Source organism: Tachyglossus aculeatus, chromosome 25 (genome assembly GCF_015852505.1).
Source record: "Tachyglossus aculeatus isolate mTacAcu1 chromosome 25, mTacAcu1.pri, whole genome shotgun sequence".
Taxonomy (NCBI): Eukaryota; Metazoa; Chordata; class Mammalia; order Monotremata; family Tachyglossidae; genus Tachyglossus; species Tachyglossus aculeatus.
The window spans coordinates 12,321,433-12,344,549 of record NC_052090.1 but is presented as its reverse complement, the minus strand read 5'-3'; the positions used below and the strand labels follow the sequence as shown (position 1 = coordinate 12,344,549).

At 42.1% G+C, this 23,117-nt stretch overlaps 1 protein-coding gene across 1 annotated transcript in view; it reads right to left on the bottom strand.

Annotated features, from left to right (window-relative positions):
• The window catches only part of SPIDR (scaffold protein involved in DNA repair), a 332,252-nt gene that overhangs the window by 215,598 nt on the left and 93,537 nt on the right, over window positions 1-23,117 (bottom strand). The window contains exon 7 of the mRNA XM_038766467.1: window positions 22,526-22,626. Coding sequence (XP_038622395.1) covers window positions 22,526-22,626 — 101 coding nt within the window. The remainder of the gene's footprint in view (window positions 1-22,525; window positions 22,627-23,117) is intronic.

Genomic DNA, 23,117 nt, shown 5'->3' with positions numbered 1-23,117 from the left:
ATCTGCTTACCCCTCTCTGTTTCTCTGGGTTCTCCTCTTCCTTTCCCCTCTATGCCTACTCCTCTCTCACGCCAGTGTCTGTCACATTTGCATAAGGGACCTTTTTGTTTTGCTTTTTTTAAGAAGAATCAACCCAGTTACTTTCAAATGAAACGTAGGTTTCAGCCAACACCAAATTGTACATCAAGGGTATATTAAAGGTATATTATTACATAATCAGGAAGGAAGTAACTCAAGGGAAGGAAGTTGTACCTGGATTTGGTATGACCATAGTTTGAGATTTTTCAGAGGAGTAACAGAAAACAATTTTTTTTTCAACTCAATCTGTTGGCATAAGAATTGTTCAAGAATACAATACAATTACAGAAGTCTTGGAGAAAGGGGCAGGAAGTTCCGTATAAATTTCTCCCTACCCCAAATGACAAGAACATTACAGGATCTTTTGGTTTCTTAGGTAGTGTATGTTTAATTTCATATATTACAAGAAAAAAATACCATTACAGTGTAATAAAGGATGCATTGGACCCTAGTGATAAAGTTTTCAGAGAAGATTCCTAATATTAATTAATACAAATAAGTTATGTGTCTAGCTGTCCTTTCAATGCTTATACCATGTAGTGTAAATTAGCCTGTTTTGGAAAGAGAATAATCAAATCAATGTTGAAATTTTCCCTCAGTTGATCCTCAAACTCACTAAACCAAATCTTTCAAAAAAAAAAGCAAAATAGGGCCAAATTTCAGAGTTCCATGAAAACGGCCAGATTGTACAAAACACCTAAAATACAACAAGCCTGTAGCAACCATAACACTGAGTTTAAGAAACTCAAAATTCTTTGTTCCTTTTTTTGGGGGGAAAAGTGGTCTGTATTATACCTGTAGCAGTGATTCTATTTATTCTGACAGTTTTGACACCTGCCTACGTGTTTTGTTTTGTTGTCTGTCTCCCCCTTCTAGACTGTGAGCCCGCTGTTGGGTAGGGACCATCTCTATATGTTGCTGACTTGTACTTCCCAAGCTCTTAATACAGTGCTCTGCATACAGTAAGCGCTCAATAATACGACTGACTGACTGAATGAATCCAAAGAACATCAAAATAACTATAAACATGACAACAGTATTTGTTAAGCACTTCCCTCATACCAGGTACTTGTAATCTGTTATACTCTATGTGCTGGGGTAGATACAAGAAGGAGATTGGGAGCCCATGTCTCATCCCCATTTTAGAAATGAAAAAGCATTGGCACAGAGAGGTGGACACGTCCAATGTCACACAGCCTAATTAATGACAGCACTGGCACTATCGATCAGTCATTTATTGAATGCTCACTAAGCACTTGGGCACTGTTCTAAGCGCTTGGGCAAGTACAATGAAACACAGTTAGTAGTACCCCCTAGACTGTAAACTCATCCCTCTTGACTGGAAGCTCCTTATTAGCAGGGAATGTGTCTGCTAATTCTGTTGTATTGTTCTTTCCCAGGGGCTTAGTGCAGTGCTCTGCCTTATAGTAAGAGTTCAATAAATACCATTCCTTGATTGATTGGCAGACATGATCCCTGCCCACATGAAGTTTACAGTCTAGAGAAGGAGCTTACAGAACCTGGGTCTGCTGACTCCTGCTCTAATCAATCAATCAATCGTATTTATTGAGCGCTTACTGTGTGCAGAGCACTGTACTAAGCGCTTGGGAAGTACAAATGCTTTTTCCAGTAGGCCAAGGTGCCAATGTCACCAGTAGAGACCAAATGAATCATTCAGCCCAGTACTGTCTCTGACAACGGACTCTAGAACAAGGAGATGGTTGCCTTCCTTGACATCCATCTGATGTTGCTGACTTTTTCTTTCCCCATCTTTAAATTGCCCTCAAGCAATTTACTATGGTCCACACACCCACCCACGGATTTATAACAAAATCTTCTTGAACAGCTTCTGATGGTAACAAATTCCATTTGCTTTGCCCTCAGGGCTAAAGTAGCAGATCAAGAGCTTACTTTATTGAGCACTTTATTACTACTAAATAATATTACTTTACTTACTAAAGTATTACTTACTAAAGTAGCAGATCAAGAGAAGGACTCATTTTATGTAGGTTTATTTCCTATGCTATACATTCTTCTCTAATAAAGGATTTCATTTGAAAGTCAGTCTCATGTCAAAGCACCATGTGGTGGGGCAGGGGGTTCCAAAATGTATGCTACGTAGGCTTTTTAAAGTTTTGTTTGTTTTAAAGCCCAGATATGACAGTCTAGAGTAAGGAAGGTGGTTTTTTTTTTTATTGGTGAGGACTGACACACTTTCATTCCCCTTTGCAGGACCCTTTCCTTTCTCTATTCTCCCTTTCTCTCAAGGCTGATGAACTGGACAGAAGTGGGAAGAGTGAAGGATGACAAAAAGGTCACCAGACATATGATTTCAAACTCCAGTGACCAGAACTTTCTGAGTATTTGGACTAGTTAAAATAAACAAGAAATGGCCTCCAGAAAAGCTGTATTTGTAACATCTCAACTACTTAAGACCAGAAAAAGTCATCTTTTTGTACCTTATGTACAGAGAGTAGAGTTTGGACTTTCCCATATTTTCATATTGCCATCATGATCAGTTTACATTATCAGCACTGGACCAAACTTGTGACGGTAATGTCAGGAGATATTTATGGTGCCTAAAAGTCAAATTCTGAAAACTGACACCCCGACCCAAAGCACAATTACCTTATGTTATGAGGTGCTCAACCTCCATCAAATCTCAAACAATCTGACAATTTATGAACATGCGCATTTCTTAACCACAACTACTCAGTGAATTTTAAACAATTATGCTTTCACTTCTCTATTGCATTTTTGGTCTTTTCACTCAATTTAAAGCATTCTTTGGACAAATCCACCAAAATTCTACACAAATCCAAACAGCGATTTGCTTTAAAAAAGGAAATTTTAAACATAGAGAGTGAGCAAGTAACTCAAATGTCTACCTTTAATGACCAGAGATTAAATTTACAAGCCCTCAACTCCATTACTTAATCAACCACAATCCTAGTGACACTATTCAGGGGCATCACGGTGATTTGACTTGGTTAAAAACCCTATTGATTGTAGAAATGGGTGAACAAGCCAGTGTGCAGTCATGAGGGATCTGAAACGGTATTACACCAATATCAAAACCAGGGGTTTCCAAGGTTTTATGGGGGAGGAGTCTGGTTTGTAGGCCACATAATCCATTAATCTATCAGAAAACACCAATGAGCATATGTCACTAGGCTGTTATCTACAACATTTTATAAGCATTTTTATCCCCTACCAGTGCCAGTTTTAGACAATAATCAAGAGAGGCAGCCAACTCAGGGCACGTAAAGGTAGCAGCAGTTGTAAACTGGAAAAACCTCTGGAGTGCTGTGGCTTGTAAACAGCAGCTGTGTTGGGAAATGCAATGGCTTTGAGGCAAGGTGGTAGTAAGGGGAGGGACCCCTGAAATCTCTAAAGAAACCCTCTAGACCCGAGCAGATTTCCTTACGACGACATTATGTTTCCCTGTGTGTGTGCTGTAATGCACAGATCCTGTGATGTTGAGTGTCTGGACCAAAGAAGGGGATGCAATTTTTTCCCCCACTTCAGGGGAGTCAGATGTCTGCAGCCAGCCCTGCTTCCTAAATACTTTTAGTTACAATAATTTTACGTTTTTATAAGTGTTTGCAGATCACTCCAAGTGCCTCTCATGATGGGTTGCATCAGATCTGCGGGCTGCGCTTTGAAAACTGATATTCAAAACGTACACACAGAGGTAAAAAAACTCTAGAAAGATGATGGGGAAACCATCTCTGAATAGTTAAGAAATTATGATCTCTGTTTATGACGTTTTAAAAGGGAATGTTGCCTTTTTTCAATATAGTAAAATGTGGCAGAAGTACTCATCTGATGTTCAGTAGTTCCTTCCAAATGAATTATAAAGAGAACCTGGTTTGCACCTTTCTGTATTTCTCATCAAAAATGATGTGCAGATAACCGAGTAAGGCTAAGTAGGCAGGCAAATTATTGACGATGTGATGGATTCAGAAGCTGCCTTGGATGAAATGTTGCCTTGTACTTCCTAAAAAGGCAGCCAGAATACAGCTTTAAAGATGAAAAATACAGAATTGCTTGCATTTTGACAGCATTTAAGAGTAAACGTGTTTATCCATCCACACATTAAGACTGGGCAACTGAAAATCCTTCAGTCCCCTAAAGTTTTGGCAATTCCTCACCCTTCTCCTACTTTTTGATAGTTTAAGTTTAATGATTCCCAGAATAATCTGGCCATCAGGCTGGTAAACCGAGCCACCAAGATGTAATTTTGCTTTTCGTCCACTTGCCCACAAAGTCTAATTCTGAAACAGTGATCCACTTGTAGTTTGGTTTACTTTAGTGGAAATCACATGGGCAGAAGCCTGGTAAATCTGGAGCCGCCAAAGTGTTTTCTTTAACAATGTAGGTACACCTCTTTCATGGAAGGAGTGGGTGTACACTGTGACTAACACAAGCTTCCAAGCAATAAGTACACGCACAGAAAATCCATAAGTTTCTACAGGACAAAACTAAGAATTAAGAATTGCCAACAAGACTGCTAGAAAATTTGAGGCAACATCTCCAAGGGTTTAGGAGGGCAGAGGGGAAGGCCGGAACCCTTTTGCCTAGGGCACTGTATCAAAATTTCTGGGAAAGTTAAAGAAAATTCCCCATAAAAGCATAAGGGTGGTCATTCAGCTGGTTATCAGTTGGCCTGTCCCTTGTCTGGTTTTGACCTGGCACAGGGTGCCTTTATGCCTGGAATTTTTATTGACAATGCACAGCCTACCTCAGGCTTGGTACCTCTTGCCAAGTCCCTCTGGCTCGTAAGTGGCCCCCCAGTTGGCATGGCCCACCGCAAATGCTCTGGAGCGAGGAATAGGTCAAAACACCAGGATCTGCAACTGTCCCCAAGAAGTTCCTTAAAACATCATCAATCAATCAATCAATCGTATATATTGAGCGTATTTGCAGAGCACTGTACTAAGCGCTTGGGAAGTGCAAGTTGGCAACATATAGAGACAGTCCCTACCCAACAGTGGGCTCACAGTCTAAAAGGGGGAGACAGAACAAAACCAAACATACTAACAAAATAAAATAGAATAGATATGTACAAGTAAAATAAATAGAGTAATAAATATGTACAAACATATATACATATATACAGGTGCTGTGGGGAAGGGAAGGAGGTAAGATGGGGGGATGGAGAGGGGGACGAGGGGGAGAGGAAGGAAGGGGCTCAGTCTGGGAAGGCCTCCTGGAGGAGGTGAGCTCTCAGTATATATATAATATATATAATATCAATCAATCAATCATATTTATTGAGCGCTTACTGTGTGCAGAGCACTGTACTAAGCGCTTGGGAAGTACAAGTTGGCAACGTATAGAGACAGTCCCTACCCAACAGTGGGCTCACAGTCTAAAAGGGGGAGACAGAGAACAAAACCAAACGTACTAACAAAATAAAATAAATAGAATAGATATGCAAGTAAAATAAGTAGAGTTATAAATATATATAATATATAATAATATATATAGTAGTATATTAGCCCATAAGCATGCCTTTGCTAATTCTGGGTCAACAAAAGGACATTTGGTATCTGTGAGTGCCATCCGTGGTCCATCCTAGTACAATGGCCTAGTGGCAACAGCACTGGCCTGCGAGTCAGAGGACATGAGTTCTAATCGTGCCTCTGCTACTTGCCTGCTGTTTGACCTTGGGCAAGACACTTAACTTCTCTGGGCCTCAGTTACCTCATCTGTAAGATGGGGATGAAGACTGGGAGCCCCAGGCGGGACAGGGACTGTGCCCAACCTGATTAGCTTGTATCTTCCCCAGTGCTTAGAAAAGTGCTTGGCAGATAGCACTTAAATATAATGATAGTGCCTTTTACACTCAAACTCAAGATTTCCAATATAGGGATACTATAGCTTGTTAACACCAACTGAATTCATCTAGAGAAATGCCATTTTTCCAAGGTGGATGTGGATTTTTCAGAAAGGGAGGCTTTGGGTCAGCTCCCATTCTACGGCAAGGGAAACATTGGGTAACTGTACAGTCTTGCTCTTGAAACCATTAAAAACTAGAAGGAGGGCAAAGCATCCTGTCTTACAGAAATCTGGGAGAAAATACAATAGAAATACTGAACCTAAGCAAGCCTCAGAAATGCACTGTCAATTCAAAAGCTTCATTTTTGTCAGTCATTTCAATCTCCTCCTCCAACAGACTGTCAATTCCTTGAGGCCAAGATCCATAACTGTTATTCCTATTATACGCTCCCAAGAGCTTCAGGCAGCGCTCTGCAAATAGAAAGCCTTCAATAATTTTTTTATTAAAGGTTTTATAAGTAACAACTTGCACTCTCTATAAACAGGGTGTTAACAAGTAATAAATGGCCAGAAGGGAGGCAAATAGGAAGAAGCAGCCAAAGGCATAGGAAATCCACAGACTATATTACCACACCTCAAGGAATAAGACTGAATATATGCTGCCTTCTCCTGAGTTTCTTTATACGCAATTCAAATGAAAAAAGAATCTAAGAGTTCTCTTTTTGTGGTTGCTAGTTTCACCATTATATTATTCAGGGTATGACGTATATTCCTTGGCTAATCTAGCAACGTGCAGTGTCTAGTGTTTTTAAGTCACACGGTTAATTTGACCTATTTCACCTTCAATCCAAAGCAACAAAAAAACTAGATAACATTCTAAACGAAACCAAAGGCTTCGATCGCCCTTCTGCATCACCTGCACACTTGGGTCCGCATTGCTTAATAATAGTAATAATAATAATAATGGCATTTATTAAGCGCTTACTATGTCCAAAGCACTGTTCTGAACACTGGGGAAGTTACAAGGTGATCAGGTTGTCCCACAGGGGGCTCACAGTCTTAATCCCCAGTTTGCAGATGAGGTAACTGAGGCACAGAGAAGTGAAGTGACTTGCCCAAAGTCACACAGCTGACAATTGGCAGAGCCGGGATTTGAACCCATGACCTCTGACTCCAAAGCCTGTGCTCTTTCCACTGAGCCACGTACGCTTAAGTACTTCAATTCTCTCCCAACCCAGCCCCCATCACCCTTAAGCACGTCGAGACTCTGATACTCACCCCACCCCAGTTTCAGGGCACTTTTGCACTCTTATATTCTGCCATTTCCCCGTCTGTAACATTTTAATGTCTGTCTTCTCAAGGGCAGGAACTGTGACTATCCAATCTATTGCACTGGACTCTCCCAAGGGCTGAGTACGGTGCTGTGCATCTAGTAAGCATTCAATAAACATAACTGTTTGGCCATTGATTGCAAGGATAAAGTGGGGAAAAATGAAAATCTGGATCCTATATTCTCCTCCATATCTTGCCCCAGGAAAGAGGCTGGAGACTTCAAGTGACAGCAGATTTGACCCCAAGGAAAAGAGGAAGCAAGGAGAGGAACTCGTTAGCTAACCAGGGCTTTCAAGTTGTCAAGAATGTTAAAGTTCGCCTTGCTTCGGCTGGGTGTTCTGGGGGATGATGATGTGGAAACATGGCCAGAGAATGGGGTGGAGGAGGGGAGAAAGAACCATTTTTTTGTTCAAGATCTTATAAAATGAAATGAAGTAAATTATTCACATCCCTTCCTTCCTAATTGCATTTCTCTCCCTTGCCCCCATAAACTAATTTTATTCCAGCCGGCTTCCAAAGGGGCTAGGTTATCACCTTCCTGCTGAGAAACACATTAAAGGAAGATGTGGCCTCAGTTTTTCTGCCCTTCTTTGAGAAAGCGCCAGAAGCCATCTTTCCCTTGAAGGTCCCTTAATCATTTTGAAGGGGAACAAACTACTATTTTTTATTACAGTTTACATAAGCAGGTCGGTTAATGATTAGATTGCCATTTTCCACCCCTGGTTACTTGTTAATTCCAACTAGAAAATATCTGAACTCTACAGAGCAGAAAACTTCCAACTTACTGCTTGTTTCCTTCCATACTTTTCTTTTTTTTTAAAAGCAGCTTCTGGCATCTACCCCAATAGGACCCCAAGTTTAGGTCTTTTTAGATCTCTCGCCTATAAGACAATCTTGATCATCATCATCAATCGTATTTATTGAGCGCTTACTATGTGCAGAGCACTGTACTAAGCGTTTGGGAAGTACAAATTGGCAACATATACGTTGACGTGCACATGGGGAGTGCCAGGTCACTTTAGTTCCTTTCAATAGGTTCTCACTGCTACACATGCACTCATTCCAATTCCACTTCTTTTTCCCTCCTGCTCCCCTTGATTTCTACATCGGAACACCACAGGTGGTACTCACTCTCACCTGGGTGACTCTGGGTCTCTGCGGCTGGGGGTTGGATCCTGGCCTAAGAGCAGTGTGGCCTAGTGGATAGAGCACGGGTCTCGGAGTCCGAGATCCTGGGTTCTAGTTTCGGCTCTGCCACGTGCCTGCTATGTGACCCACGTCACTGCACTTCTCTGGGCCTCAGTTACCTCATCTGTAAAATGGGAATTAAGATTGGGAGCCCCACATGAGACACGGACTGTGTCCAACCTGATTGGCCTGTATCTAATCTAAGAGAAGCAGCGTGGCTCAGTGGAGAGAGCCCGGGCTTGGGAGTCAGAGGTCATGGGTTCTAATCCCGGATCCGCCACGTGTCTGCTGTGTGACCTTGGGCAAGTCACTTCACTTCTCTCAGCCTCAGTTACCTCATCTGTCAAATGGGGATTAAGATTGTGAGCCCCACATGGGACAACCTGATCACCTTGTATCCCCCCCACAGTTCAGAACAGTGCTTTCCACCTCGTAAGCGCTTAACAAATGCCATTATTATTATTATTAATATTATCTACCCCAGCGCTTAGAACAGTGCCTGGCACATAGTAAGTGCTTAATGAATACCATTAAAAAAAAAAAAGAGGTCCATGGGTCATTTCAGGAAGCAGACCACAGTGGCTTAGCCTTGCAGGAGGAGACATCGCTCGGGGCACTTGATGATTTCCATATGGGGCAAAGGTGCCATGCTGCACGTTTGAGTTATACTATCACCATCTATTTTAGTCAATCAATCAATGGTATTTATGGAGCATTACTATGTGCAGAACACTGTACTACGCGCTTGGGAGGGTACAATCCAACAGAATTATACTAAGCATTTGGAAAGATACAATCCAACAGAGCTGGTAGACACATTCCCTGTCCACAATGAGCTTACAGTCCAGAGGTCTTTTCTGATTAAAAGCTAATAGAGCATATCCTCTAATTTTGGATCTCCAACTCACAAAGAGGGGGACAGATAGAGGACCTTAACTTTTCCCCACTCCTCCCAAAGTGACTTTTGCTGAAGACACATACCTTTTTCCTCTTCCTTCCACCTGTAAACTATGTTAGTGTCTGTTCCCCATATTAGATTGAATGCTCTTCAAGGACAAGGGCCATTTTTCTTTCCAAAGTGCTGAATACAGTGTTCCAAACTCACTGTAGGTACTCAATAAATGCTATTGATTGATTGGGTAGGATATGTGACCAGAATGGACATCAGCAGGAGGCCTGCTAGCTGCTGTTTTTGCGGAGCTTCCCATCGTAAACAGCAGAGGAGCTTCAGCAGAGTCACCAAGACTACAGGACCAATAATCTGCACAACAGAATTGATTAACATTTTACTAATATTTTACTCTCCCAAGTGCTAAGTACAGTGCTCCGCCCAGAGTAAGCACTCAATAAATACGATTGACTGATTATAATCTTAACAGTTTGCACAGTGCCACTTGCTTTCTTTCTTCCCTGCCAGTACCATTTCATCTGGGGCAGTGGGTACAGTAAACGGGTAGGCGGCCATAGGTGCAGGGCGGAATTCAACAACAATAATAATGATATGATATTGGTTAAGTGCTTACTATGCGCCAGGCACTGTACTGAGCGCTGGGGTGGATACAAGCAAATACAGTCCCTGTCCCATATGGGGTTCACAGTATCCATCCCCAATTTACAGATGAGGGAATGGAGCCCCAGAGAAGCGAACTGATTTGCCTAAGGTCACAGCAGACAAATGGCAGAGCCGGGATTAGAACCAATGACCTTCGGGCTCTCAGGTCCGGGCTCTAGCTACTCCACCAATCAATCAATCAATTGTATTTATTGAGCGCTTACTATGTGCAGAGCACTGTACTAAGTGCTTGGGAAGTACAAATTGGCAACATATAGAGACAGTCCCTACCCAACAGTGGGCTCAGGCACCAAACCCACTTACAGTCAGTGACTGCAGCAGGTGGCTGGTGAGCTGGCTACTAATCGCCGTGGTCTTCGCCACCCACGTCAGCCAGTTATTTTCGGGATTCCTGCTGGACCAGTCCACCCTGCAAGATAATCTAAGGAATTCCCCTTCTCCTGGTCTTTGCATCCCCTCACTGACGCGAGGTGCGGGTTGGACTTTGGGCCGGTCGGGACCGACTGCCCTACTGAAAAGGGGCCCAGACAAGCCAGGGAGCAGAATGGGCAATTTAAAAACATAGTGAAGCAACACAAAGATGGACCACTTGCAGGAGGCGGGTGTCTGGCTGTTGACAACTGAAAAGGGGGTTGCTCTTCTTCAGCGAGGGCTGAACGAAAACCAGGATACAAGGAGGTGGCATGAAAACAGAACAAGCCCGGTATGGGACCAAAACACTGGTGTAACAAGGAACTAGTTCTACAGACACATACTGAGGAAGGTAGTTTCAGTAATGCTCGCATGCAGAGCAAGGGTCCCATTATCAGCATCATCTTCAAAGATAAAGGATTGCTATATATTATTTTATTTGCAGATCATGAAAGATCTCAAAATTACCAAATGAGTATACCAAAGTGCACGCACTTTAGCCCTGACATGATGGAAGGCTAAAATGGATTGGGAAGTTGGGAATTACTACCCATCTCCCTCTTCTCCCCATGACTAAGGGATGCTAAACTAAACAAATTTTCCATGGCCACGAGAAATGCTACACAACAAGAATGAAAATTTTTTGTTCGATGTCTTCATTTAGATCTTTTGTGCGTTATTCATTACATTCAGCAATCTTCTTTTAACACAGAGTACTTTGTCATATTCTATTTTTTGCCGATTGAATGGAAATAAGTCAAATATTTTCCCTGAATTCCCACCCTGCCCTTCACCAACTTAAAACAGCAGCAAAATAATGGCTGAACATTGACTGAACATGTGGTGACTGTTTCTCATAAAAAAGAAAACTAAAAGAAATATTAAACATTCCTACTTTATAAAGCAAGCAAAAAGGCAGATTTATATTTTGTTTTGCTTTCACAGCTTTAACAAGTTCAGACACTAAAAGGACACAAACAGAAACATGGCAATTTGCCATTTTTTTGAAAAACAGAATGATAATTCACAGTAATGACTACAAGTTACGGAAAAGTGGTTCTAAAGAAAAGCCAGAAAGAAAGGGTTTATACCAAAGCTTTACAGGCAGTTTGAAAGCTCAGTAAGGAAAAAGACATTACGGTTAGGAGATTTACAACAATCTAACTTTTCCTAAATCAACACTAACCACAGATCAACAGTCTCTGCTTCTAATGAATTTTGGTTTAGAATGGCCCAGTTACAAATGTTCCACTTAGCATGCTTTGGTTTCATTAAAAACCATTTCCTCGCAGAGCTAAAGGTGTTATTTTTTTTTTAATCTTGCTATCATGGAAAATATTTTTTTAGTTTGCAAAACAATTATTAGAAATTAAACAAAATGATTGCACAAAATCAATTTGTAGCTACAAGACCCAATTGAGTCTCCTAGCACCTGAATTCTCTCGTCTTCACACGTACCAAACCCCAGAACACCCACTGATGTCAGGAGTTCTGGTCCAAGTTGATGAAACTTCTCTCAGAGGGTGTTACTCATATATTTATTCAGAGCAGAATTTTGTCCAAGAGGATTCTAAACAGAGAAACAGATGATAGAGTGAAAGTGGAGAAGCAGCGTGGATTGTGGATAGCGGGTGGGCCTGGGCGTCAGAAGGACCCGAGTTCTAACCCTGACCCTGCCACATCTCTGCAGTGTGACCTTGGACAAGTCAATTCATTTCTCCGTGCCTCAGTTACATCACTGTAAAATGAGGATTAAGACTGTGAGCCCCAAGCAGAACATGGATCGTGCCCAACCTGATTATCTTGTATCTATCCCGGAGCTTAGTACAGTACCTGGCATATAGTAAGCACTTAAAGAGTACCAATAAAAAAAAAGTTCCTTGAGGGCAGAAAGCATATCTTTTTGCTTCTGTAGTCCTCTCTCATTCAAACAATAAATACCAGAGTGACTGATTGATACATTTCTTATTTGAATCTTGACAACAACAATGAAATAAAAGTTCATTATTTCTCCTGCTCAGATATCTGCCCATCCCAGATAAAGTTTGGGAGTTCAGAAACCTTAAGTTACAGATGGAAGTACATTTTGTGGGAGCATACCAGTTGAAGACACGTGCAGAAGTCATGCCACCATGCTTCCTTTTGGCTCCCAGAGGACATTTCTCTACAGTATATAAGCTCCTCTGTGGGCAGGGAAAATGCCTACCAACTCAATTGTATTTGATTCTCCCAAGTGCTAAGTATGGAGGTCTGTACACAGTAAGTGCTCAATAAATATCACTGACTGATTACTGGGCGATAAGGGCAAGTGATAAAAGAAGAGATGGCATAACCAGGGAAGAAGCCAGTCAGTTTGAGGGAATGGCGGGATCTTTACTTGGCTGTCCTACTATCACCTCAAGCTTAACATATCTAAAACAGAACTCCTCATCTTCCCACCCAAACCCTGTCCTCGCCAACTTTCCCACCACTGTACACGGTACCACCGTCCTTTCTGTCTCACAAGCCTGTAACCTTGGTATTATCCTTGAGTCCTCTCTCGCATTCAACCCACACATTCAATCTATCACTAAAGCCTGCCAGTTCAATCTTCACAAAATTGCTAAAATCTGTCCTTTCCTCTCCATCCAAACTGCTACCATGTTAATCCAAGCAGTTATTCTCTTTCGCCTTGATTACCGTATCAGCCTCCTTGCTGACGTCCCTGCTTCTGGTCTCTCCCCACTCCAGTCCATACCTCACTCTGCTGCCTAGATCATTTTTCTACAAAAACGTTCACTCTATGTCCCCCCACTCCTCAAGAACCTCCAGTGGCTGCCCATCCACCTCTACAAAGAGGAAATCCTTACCATTGGTTTTAAAGCACTCAATCACCAGGCGCTCTCCTACCTCACCTCGCTACTCTCCCAGTACAACTCAGTCCGTATACTTTGCTCCTTTAAAGCCAACCTACTTACTGTACCTCAGTCTCCTCCATCTCGCCACCAACCTCTCACCCTTGCCCTATCTCTGGCCTGGAATGCTCTCCTTTTTCATACCCAACAGACAATTACTCTCCCAACCTTCAAAGACTTATTGGAGGCACATCGCCTTCAAAAGGCCTTCACTGATTAAGCCCTCATTTCCTCTTTTCCCACTCCCTTCTGCGTCACCCTGACTCGCTCCCTTTATCCACCACACCCCCACTAGCTCCACAGCAATTATTTACACATCCATAATTTTTATATTAAAGTCTGTCTCCCCTCTAGACGGTAAGCTTACTGTAGGCAATGTGTGTAATAGTGTACTCTCCCAAGCACTTAGTGTGGTGCTCTGCACCCAATAAATATGATTGATTGACTTATTTATGGCATGTTATGCACTTTCCATGTGGTAACTATGAAGTAACTGAGGCACAGAGAAGTGAAGTCACTTGCCCAAGGTACCTAGTAATAATTATAACAATAATAGTGGTATTTGTTAAATGTTTACTATGTGCCAAGCACTGTTCTAAGCTCTGGGGTAGATACAAGGTAATCAGGTTGGACACAGCCCTGTCCCACCTGGGGCTCACAGTCTTAATTCCCATTTGGCAGATGAGGTAACTGAGGTACGGACAAGTTAAGTGACTTGCCCAAGGTGACACAGCAGACAAGTGGTGGAGCTGGGATTAGAACCCATGTCCTTCTGACTCCCAAGCCCATGCTCTACCCACTAGGATATGCTGTTTTGTCACCTGGCCGATTTAAAAGCAGGTTTATTGCAACAGCAAAAGATCACAGCACCACTGGACAGTCTACCTTTCACGATGCAATATGGCACCCTACTATTTCTAAATCTCCCATTCCACTGAAGTGTAAACCAGTGACAAATCTACGGCCTAACCCTTTACTAAATGTTCACTGGCTTAACAGGGAGGGGCCGGGAAAAGCTTAAGGCTCAGAGAGGCAGAGTCCCGGGAAAGGGCAGTTGGCCGCTCCCTCAAATCAACAGCAGATACTGTTGACTGGAGGAGGGGTTCTTCAGAAGTCATTTCTGATTTGGGGAGGAACCGTTCACATCTGCAGGGATCGTGACTCCATTATGTCTACTTGAATCATTTCTGGAAAGCCTTCCAGCCTGGCAAGCGAAAAATCCAAAGGGAACAGAAAGCTGCATGGGCATCTATCCGTTCCAGCATTTGGTGTTCTTGTTTGGAAGGAAAAAAAAACCCTCAAAACTTTGAAAGGGACAATATGCTACAAAATGTGGCGCAGAGAAAATCAGAGTTCATTAATTCTGTAAAAGGCAGAGTGGGAGGAGTGGGCAAATAAATATTCTAAAAGAATGGGATATTGAAAAATTAAATTTGAGGAAGAGAGAATAAAACAAAAAACTAAACACAGTTCTGTCTTCAACAAAAGGTAAAACAACCAAACTCCAGATGAGATAAATATTATCCTATCATTAATGCTGCTGCCTGCTACGCCTGCTTGCTTTTAAGATTCTGCTTCTGTACAGCTGGGGTTTTGTTTTTTGCTTGTTTTACAATTTCTTTGCGAACTTCAACATAAAATAATTTTTAAACTTTAGAAACAGATTCAGTTTAGGTATCCAAAAAGAAAAACCTTGGCACTTTCATCCTTTCCTCTTTCTTCTGGTCTGAGGGGAACTTTAAAGCTGAAATGCTTTAGCAAAGCAAAACGCATGAACAAGTCACAGAGTGGATAGGTGCGGGGAACTGTGGAGGCAGGGGCTGTAGGGGTAGTGGTGGAGGTGGTGGTACAAACTTGCTGGAGGAATGGTTGGGGGAAGTGGGATCTTGAAGTGGGATCGTGAAACAGCATGGCGAAGTGGATAGACTGTGAGCCCACTGTTGGGTAGTGACTGTCTCTATATGTTGCCAACTTGTACTTCCCAAGCGCTTAGTACAGTGCTCTGCACACAGGAAGTGCTCAATAAATACGATTGATTGATAGGGCACGGGTCTCGGAGTCAGGAGGTCATAGGTTCTAATCCTGGCTCCGCCACTTGTCTGCTGTGTGATCTTGGGCAAGTCACCTCATTTCTCTGTGCCTCAGTTACCTTCTCTATAAAAGAAGGATTGAGATTGTGAGCCCCAGAAGGGACAGGAACTGTGTCCAACCTGATTTGCTTGTATCTACTCCAGTGCTTAGTACAGTGCCTGGCAAATATTAAGTTCTTAACAAATACCATTATTATTATTATTATTATTATTATTATTATTATTAACATCTGACCCAGATTGATCTCTCCCTGACCCCCACTGCTAGATTCTCCCCAAAGGTTCTCCCTGGCTGTCTCTCTCTAGCCCTCAAGACTGAGTGGTCAAGACCACCGAGGCAAGAGAGCCAATCAAAATTTGCTCTGTGTGAATATAACAAGTGAGGTTACCTTTTATCTTTACAGCATACACAAAGAAAAAAGCCCAAGAGTTCCTCAAATAAAGTCCTACAGCACACTCAAATCTCCTACAGAACCATAGTTCTATGAGAACGCAGGCACTGCCTTCTTGAAAAACCTCCCTACAAGGAAAACTCACGGTCTAGTTCTCACTGGGCCTGATGCTTGCGCACGTATGTTTTCTTTCGGCACCACGTTGTGTTGTATTCAAACAGACTCGCGTTGTGGGAGGAACATTGCCTAGTTCTCTGAAGATATGCCAGCCAAAATGCATGGCAAGGAATGTGAGTTATGGAAGACCTGAGTATATTAGACCGGAGAAGAAGAAACTCCACAAAATGCACACTCTGAGGATCAAAGAAAACACCACTGAGGTTTACTGCTGTTCATTTAAGAAGATGCACTGCTATTTTTGGTTTACAAGATTTTTGATATCTTAGACATTGTGAAAAAAATTTGTCCCAGCTGTTATTATATGAAAGCCAAACAGCAGAGAACCGGGAAGCACAGCAGCCACAAACATCTATAGAACTGCCTCACTCCTATGCTCCCAATTTCACTAGTCAGTGCCTGACATCAGAAACCCAGTTTACTGGAGAGTGAATACGTACAGTGTCCAGACCTTTGCCATGGGGTAGACAGAATTTCTGACTTAGAAATACTTTTCCCAGAGATTCCTCCAGTCTGAAGGTCTTAATAATAAGGACTTCGTAGTTTTCACCCAAATTAAATGGGGATTAGCAAAAGGTGTGTTTGGAAAAATGGGGTGGGGGTAAGGGAGAACAGAATAAAGGTCCTGTGAAACACTAAAAACATGAGGGAAGAGATTATTAATTAAAATCCAAATAATAAAAGTACTGAGTTTCTCAATATAAGCCTAAAATATCTGAAAAAAGGTCATACAATTTTGTTGTGATTTCTCTGAGGGAGATCTCAAAAATCACAGAAAGCGGAAAGAAAAAGTGTCGAGTCAGCTGCTTGTGGCGTACAAATAGCTTTACTTCATGCTCTGGAGAAGAGAAATAAGGAGAGACTGGGAGGGACAGCACAATTCACAATACCAACAGAAAGGAAGGGTGACTAAAGTATAACCTTTGTTTCCAGAGACCTAGTATAAACCTAACAAAGAAAGTTGTGACTGGATGCATTTCACCTCAGTCAACAATACTCACCCAAAATGACTAATTCCCTCTCAGTCTGTGAGCCCCAGGTGAGATAGGGACTGTGTTCAACTTAATTATCTGGTATCCAACCCAGTGCTTAGTACAGTGTTAAGTGCTTAGGTACCATAAATAAATGAATAAAATATGTTTTTCATACAGTTTGGAGTCTGGGTTTGCCCCCTTGAAATCTCACCTCCCCGCCTTAAGAGAACCACAACTCCGTTTTGGGTCATTTATGTGCACCCAACAAACTGTAGTGATACACAATTTAGAGGGATATTGCCAGGGGTCTTTCTAGTTTCTTGAATGGGTTAGGACTGGGAAGTTAATACATGACTAGAACACCTAATATCAAAATGTTGAAAGTAAATCATTGTGTTCCTTGGGAAAAAAAGGTGTCATATTTAAAAGCCAGCATAAGCTTGAGTTTCCTTGACACACATATAACGAAATGCAATAACTACTCTTCTTAGCATGGAAACAATGAAATCTCCTTGCTTACCAGAAGGGAATCAAAATGGGCAAATCACAGTGGGTATCAAAACAAATGAAATCTTTTTAACAGCAATAGGTTTCTATATAAGATAGACAGATACTGAAAAAAGAGCCCAGTTTTCCATAGAAGTGCTTTTTAAAAGGATTTTGCTTTTCCAAGGTTCCCTTCTTGAGGAAAAGGTCTACAGTAAAGAGGACAATCTATCTGTAAGGAGGGGTAATTTGGGATTTTACTTGTTTTTTAAAATATATCCTTTAAAGGAAAGATGACTTGGGAAAATAAACTACTAGTGTGCCTGACATGCACTATTTTATGCCCCCAAAAACCAACAAACTGAAAGTGTTGCTAAAAGTTTTTGCTTTCAATTTATCTTCCATCTTCCAAGACCAGTTTAAAAAAGGTGAATTAATAGCACAAATCAGTCAGGTGAGATCATTCACTATATGGGAGGGGACAGGGGGGCATTGGGGCTGATTTTGCCATTAGTGCTTATGGTTTTTATGTGGGGCTATTGAAAACTGAGAAAAGTGACCGCAAACTTGTGAAGCTATGTCACTGCTAGCCATCCTTAGGGTATAATGGTTGAAAATAAACAACAATCTTGCTGGGGAAAAATGACCTACCAAACCACACAGGAAAAAAGTTAGGCTTTCAAATAGTGTAAACTTTTACTGATTATATCTACCAAGTCCTCACTTTTGTTCAATGGACAATGCTGTAGGTTATGCCTTTATGATTTTTTTTTAAATTGAGGCTAACAGAGAACATATCTGGAAAAAAAAAACCTGGTGACTCCCAACATTTTCCAGTTCTAGACTACCTTCAGATATCTGGTAAAAAAAAAAAAAATCTGAAGCAAATTCTCCCTCAATGGGGCATTTGCATTAATAAACCACAAGGAAAAAAAAAGCCTCAATGCACCAACTACTTATAGCCCCCAAATGGTAGTATAGCACAATCCATTTGAGGGCCTGCCATTCCACATTTATTGGTTCATAAAAAGCCTGAAAAACTGATGACCCAAAAATGTCCATCAATTAAACAAAGACTGGCTCCTAAGGTTATTTTTTTGTCCTATGGTATTTGTTAAGCACTTACTATGTGCCAGGCACTGAACTAAGCACTGGGGTAGATACAAGCTAATCAGGTTGGACACAGTCCATGCCCCACATGAGACTCACAGTCCTAATCCCCATTTACAGATGAGGTAACTGAGGCACAGAGAAATTAAGTGACTTGCCTAAGGTCACACAGCAGACAAGTGGTGGAGCAGGGACTAGAACTCAAGTCCTTCCGATTCCCAGGCCAGTGCTCTACCACTAGGCCACACTGATCCTATTTTCTTCCACCTCATAAGCAGCTAACAAAGGCTAGCTAAAGCCTGGTGCTGCCTGGGATAATGGAAGGTCATATTCAAATCCCAGATCCCAAATCCATGTACAGGATACATTGGTTCAGACTCCCGGAGAGCAATGAACTGACTTGAAGGAAGATCTGGCTAAACTTGGGGCTGAACAACCTTTCTACTAGCCCTACTGAAATATGTGGCTGCTACTAGGGCTTCTGGAAAGCGTAGGGGAGGGACTTCCTCACATGCAAACCATAGCATCAAAAGCCCAGCCCACTCACCAAGTGCCACCCCCAAAATCAGATATAAAGAATGGGAGGAAAAGAGCCCACTCAAATTCAGCTGGGTTTAGCTCAGTTCCTGCCTCTTCTAGCCCCAGCAAGCCTGGGTCACGAGGCAGGGGCAGGGAGACTTGCAGATTAGGTCCTAACCTTACAGAGCTCTAATTCCAGGCAATAAAATAAAATATCATTATGGTACAATTATCTTAAGGTTTTAATAGCTAGTCCTTTGAAAAACATAACCAGCGAACTGGAAAATTCCAAGCAAAGAGCTAGTAGGATACTGGAAAATTTTATTAGCAGAAAATTTTTGAGGGGTTTTACGTCGCAATAAATTCCAATTAAGTGTCCACATAAAGGAAGGCACGGAAAGAAAAACATCTTTGTCAGATGGATTTGATGAAGAAAATTTCTCTAAGCACTGGTATGAAGGTAGCTGCCTACAGAATATTGGCCAGGCAAGCATGTTTTGATAATGATGACACAGATGGAAACTGAAGACTAAAACCCCACGAACTTGCTTCAGACAAGAAAGAAATATGGTCACCCAAACAGGGTGTGAAGAATGCAAGACCTATACCCTGGGATATGGGGTGCCTGGGAATTGTGGGCAATACAGCACCGATGACAGAGTCTCTTGTCATGAATAAGACAGTCTTTAAGGCCGAGAGCTTAAGCAAAAGAATTGATGTCAGGGAAAGAGAAGCAGAGTGGCCTGGTGGATAGACTGTGCGCCTGGGAGTCAGAAGCACCTGGGCTCTAGTCCCGGCTCTGCCACTTGTCTGCCATTGGACCTCGGATGAGTCAAGTAACTCCTCTGCGCCTCAGTTATTTCATCTGTAAATGAGGATTAAGACTGTGAGCCCCATGTCACACATGGAATGTGACCAACTTAGTACAGTGCTGGCACATTGCAAGCACTTAAATTCCATAAAAAAAGAGGTTCTAGCGTCAATCCTCTAGATTGTAAGCTCATTGTGGGCCATGACTGTCTGCCAACTCTGTTGTACTGTACTCTCACAAATGCTTAGTATAGTGCTCTGCACAAAGTAAGCTCTCAATAAATACCACTGATTGATTCTCTTAGCCCTGCCAGCCATGCTCCTGTTGGCGCAATATATGCAACAGGTGAGCAGACTGGCCAAGTGTAGAGCATATTGCCAAGTGCTCAGAATTTCACATACAGAACTCATTTAAAGCCAAGTGACCAAAGTATATTGCTAATGCTGTGCTGAAGCAAGATAAACCAATGGGCAGTTGCAAAGGTAGCCCCTGAGACCTTTGCCACACACATAAACCAGCTGTTTTCAGGTTAAGAAGACCTAGAAATTCGGCTTTTAGAAAGCATCGTTCACGCTAGATCAAGCTCCAGTTTACTAATTTTGGGAAATACCTAAGGTCTGGAAATCAAAGGACATTTTTCTCAAAGACCGACATCAGTTTGAGTACCTGTGTGCCTACTATGTCCACGGACCCTGTGCTATACCATCAATTTCTAGAACTTTCTATTTCCCCAAAGGACTTATGCACTATTCATCTCAATTTGCCCTAAAATCCCTCTGAAATACGGAAGTGGGTATTATCCCCATTTTAAAGACCACAAAGCTCAAAGAAGCAAAGTGACTGAGCACACAGTAAGCACTCAATAAATACGATTGAATGAATGGATGGTTGGAGGTCATTAAGCAGGCTGGTGGCATTGCTGGAAATAGAATTCAGGTCTCCTGACTCTCATCATCATCATCATCATCATCAATCGTATTTCTTGAGCGCTTACTATGTGCAGAGCACTGTACTAAGCGCTTGGGAAGTACAAATTGGCAACATATAGAGACAGTCCCTACCCAACAGTGGGCTTACAGTCTAAAAGGGGGAGACAGAGAACAAAACCAAACATACTAACAAGATAAAATAAATAGAATAGATATGTACAAGTAAAATAAATAGAGTAATAAGTATGTACAAACATATATACATATATACAGGTGCTGTGGGGAAGGGAAGGAGGTAAGAAGGGGGGATGGAGAGGGGGACGAGGGGGAGAGGAAGGAAGGGGCTCAGTCTGGGAAGGCCTCCTGGAGGAGGTGAGCTCTCAATAGGGCCTTGAAGGGAGGAAGAGAGCTAGCTTGGCGGATGGACAGAGGGAGGGCATTCCAGGTCCAGGGGATGACGTGGGCCAGGGGTCGATGACGGGACAGGCGAGAACGAGGTACGGTGAGGAGATTAGCGGCGGAGGAGCAGAGGGTGCGGGCTGGGCTGTAGAAGGAGAGAAGGGAGGTGAGGTAGGAGGGGGCGAGGTGACTCTCAGGACCATACTGCTTCCTACTAGACCATTCTGTCATATTGGACAGTGAAGATTTCCCTAATGAGGTGAGTGCAATATCAGAATCCATTTTCTGAAAAGGGAGTAGTGTAGATTCTAGGCTGTAACCTCCTTCTGGGCAGGAAGTGTGTCTACCAACTCTGTTGTATTATGCTCTCCAACTCAGTACAGTGCCCTGCACACAGTAAGCACTCAATAAATCCCACTGATGGATTGATAGATAGTTGTGTGTTGGGGGGGGGGTGGCGGGGGGGGACAAGGAAAGTCTTCCCAGAGAAAATGTGTCCAACTGGGGTGTGGGAACCTACAACTATTCCAGGAGGATGTTTCTGGCCTGGGAGGAGAGGGTGAACTTCTAGAGAAGATGTCCCAGTGGAAAATGTTCTTAGAGGAACAGGGAGTACTTGCAGAGAGCCGGAGGGGGAGTAGTTATTTCAGAAGAGGCAGTTCTATTCCAGAAGTGAGGGGGGGTGAAATAGTTCTGAAAGCAATGCCTTGAGCTAGGGGAAGGTCTTCTTGGAGGTGAGAGGTTATTCTGGAGATGAGGTTTAGAAAAGGACACGTCGGAGATAAGGCTACTTGGGATTCATTATTTAATAAACTGCTATCTTTGTTCTTCATCTACGCCTTTCAATTGTAAGCTCTGAGGTCAGAGACTAATTCTTTTTAAATTCTTTAGATTTCCCAATGTCTAGAAGAGTGCCACTATGTGATAACTAGGAATCTATATATACAGATATAAAAATACTATTTTGATGTTCTGTAGATAGATTTTTGATCAGCACATATGCCAATGCTGTAGGAACTAGAATTTTACAATGGGCTTAATGCTGCCAACTCAAGGCTTTTCTGGGAGAGCTAAGCACCAAAGCTTACTGCTATATCAATTGTAAAAGACTACTGTACTCTCATAAGCACTTAGTAAAGCACGCTGAAGTCACTCTACTCTATTGACTGATGGGACATTATCCATTGAACTATGCCTTGCCTTATGACTTCTGACCAGCATTTAAAACATTTAATTTTAATCTGGGGGAAAAAAAACCCACCAAACGAAGAACACTTCACCACCAAATATTTTATCTGTTGATGGTGGTGTATTAACCTAACAGACTGAATGCATTTATTTTAACGCAGGATACCAAGTTCAAGCAACCAAGTCTTACCTGAAAGGGTTTTGTTGGAAGAGTCACACTGATGCCTCCATAAATTAATGGCAGACCGCTCTCTGTTTTGCAGTCGGTTTAACCTTTCAGCTAGTCCCCCCCTGCAGAAAGAAAAGGAATGCTCAATTAAGCCAAGAATTAGAATCCACTTTTGCCAAGTGACAAATCATAGGACAGATGGAACATTTAGTTTTTGTCCCACAGAGACAGATACACAAAACAACCATCTTCCAGACTTATTCGTCAAACAATAAAATGCTGAGAGCTTCATTCCCCATAGAGCTTTTTCCTACAATCAAAAAAAGGAGATGGGAGAGGGGGAAACAACTCAATTTCTATTTTCTGGGAGTTCCAAACCTGCCATGTCTGCCGCTTTCACTCAACTCCAAGATGTTTCCCATGCTTTCCATTTTTCTATGTTCAAATGGTACAGATTTGGAACAATTTTCAAAAATGCTGGTTCTAACATATTCCATCTGTCAGGAGCAACCAAGTGGCATGAAGTAACTTTTTACAGACACTTGTGTGCTAATAGCAAAAATGATCATCCTGCATATGTTTCCTCATAATGACTCATTTCACTAGCTGAGGC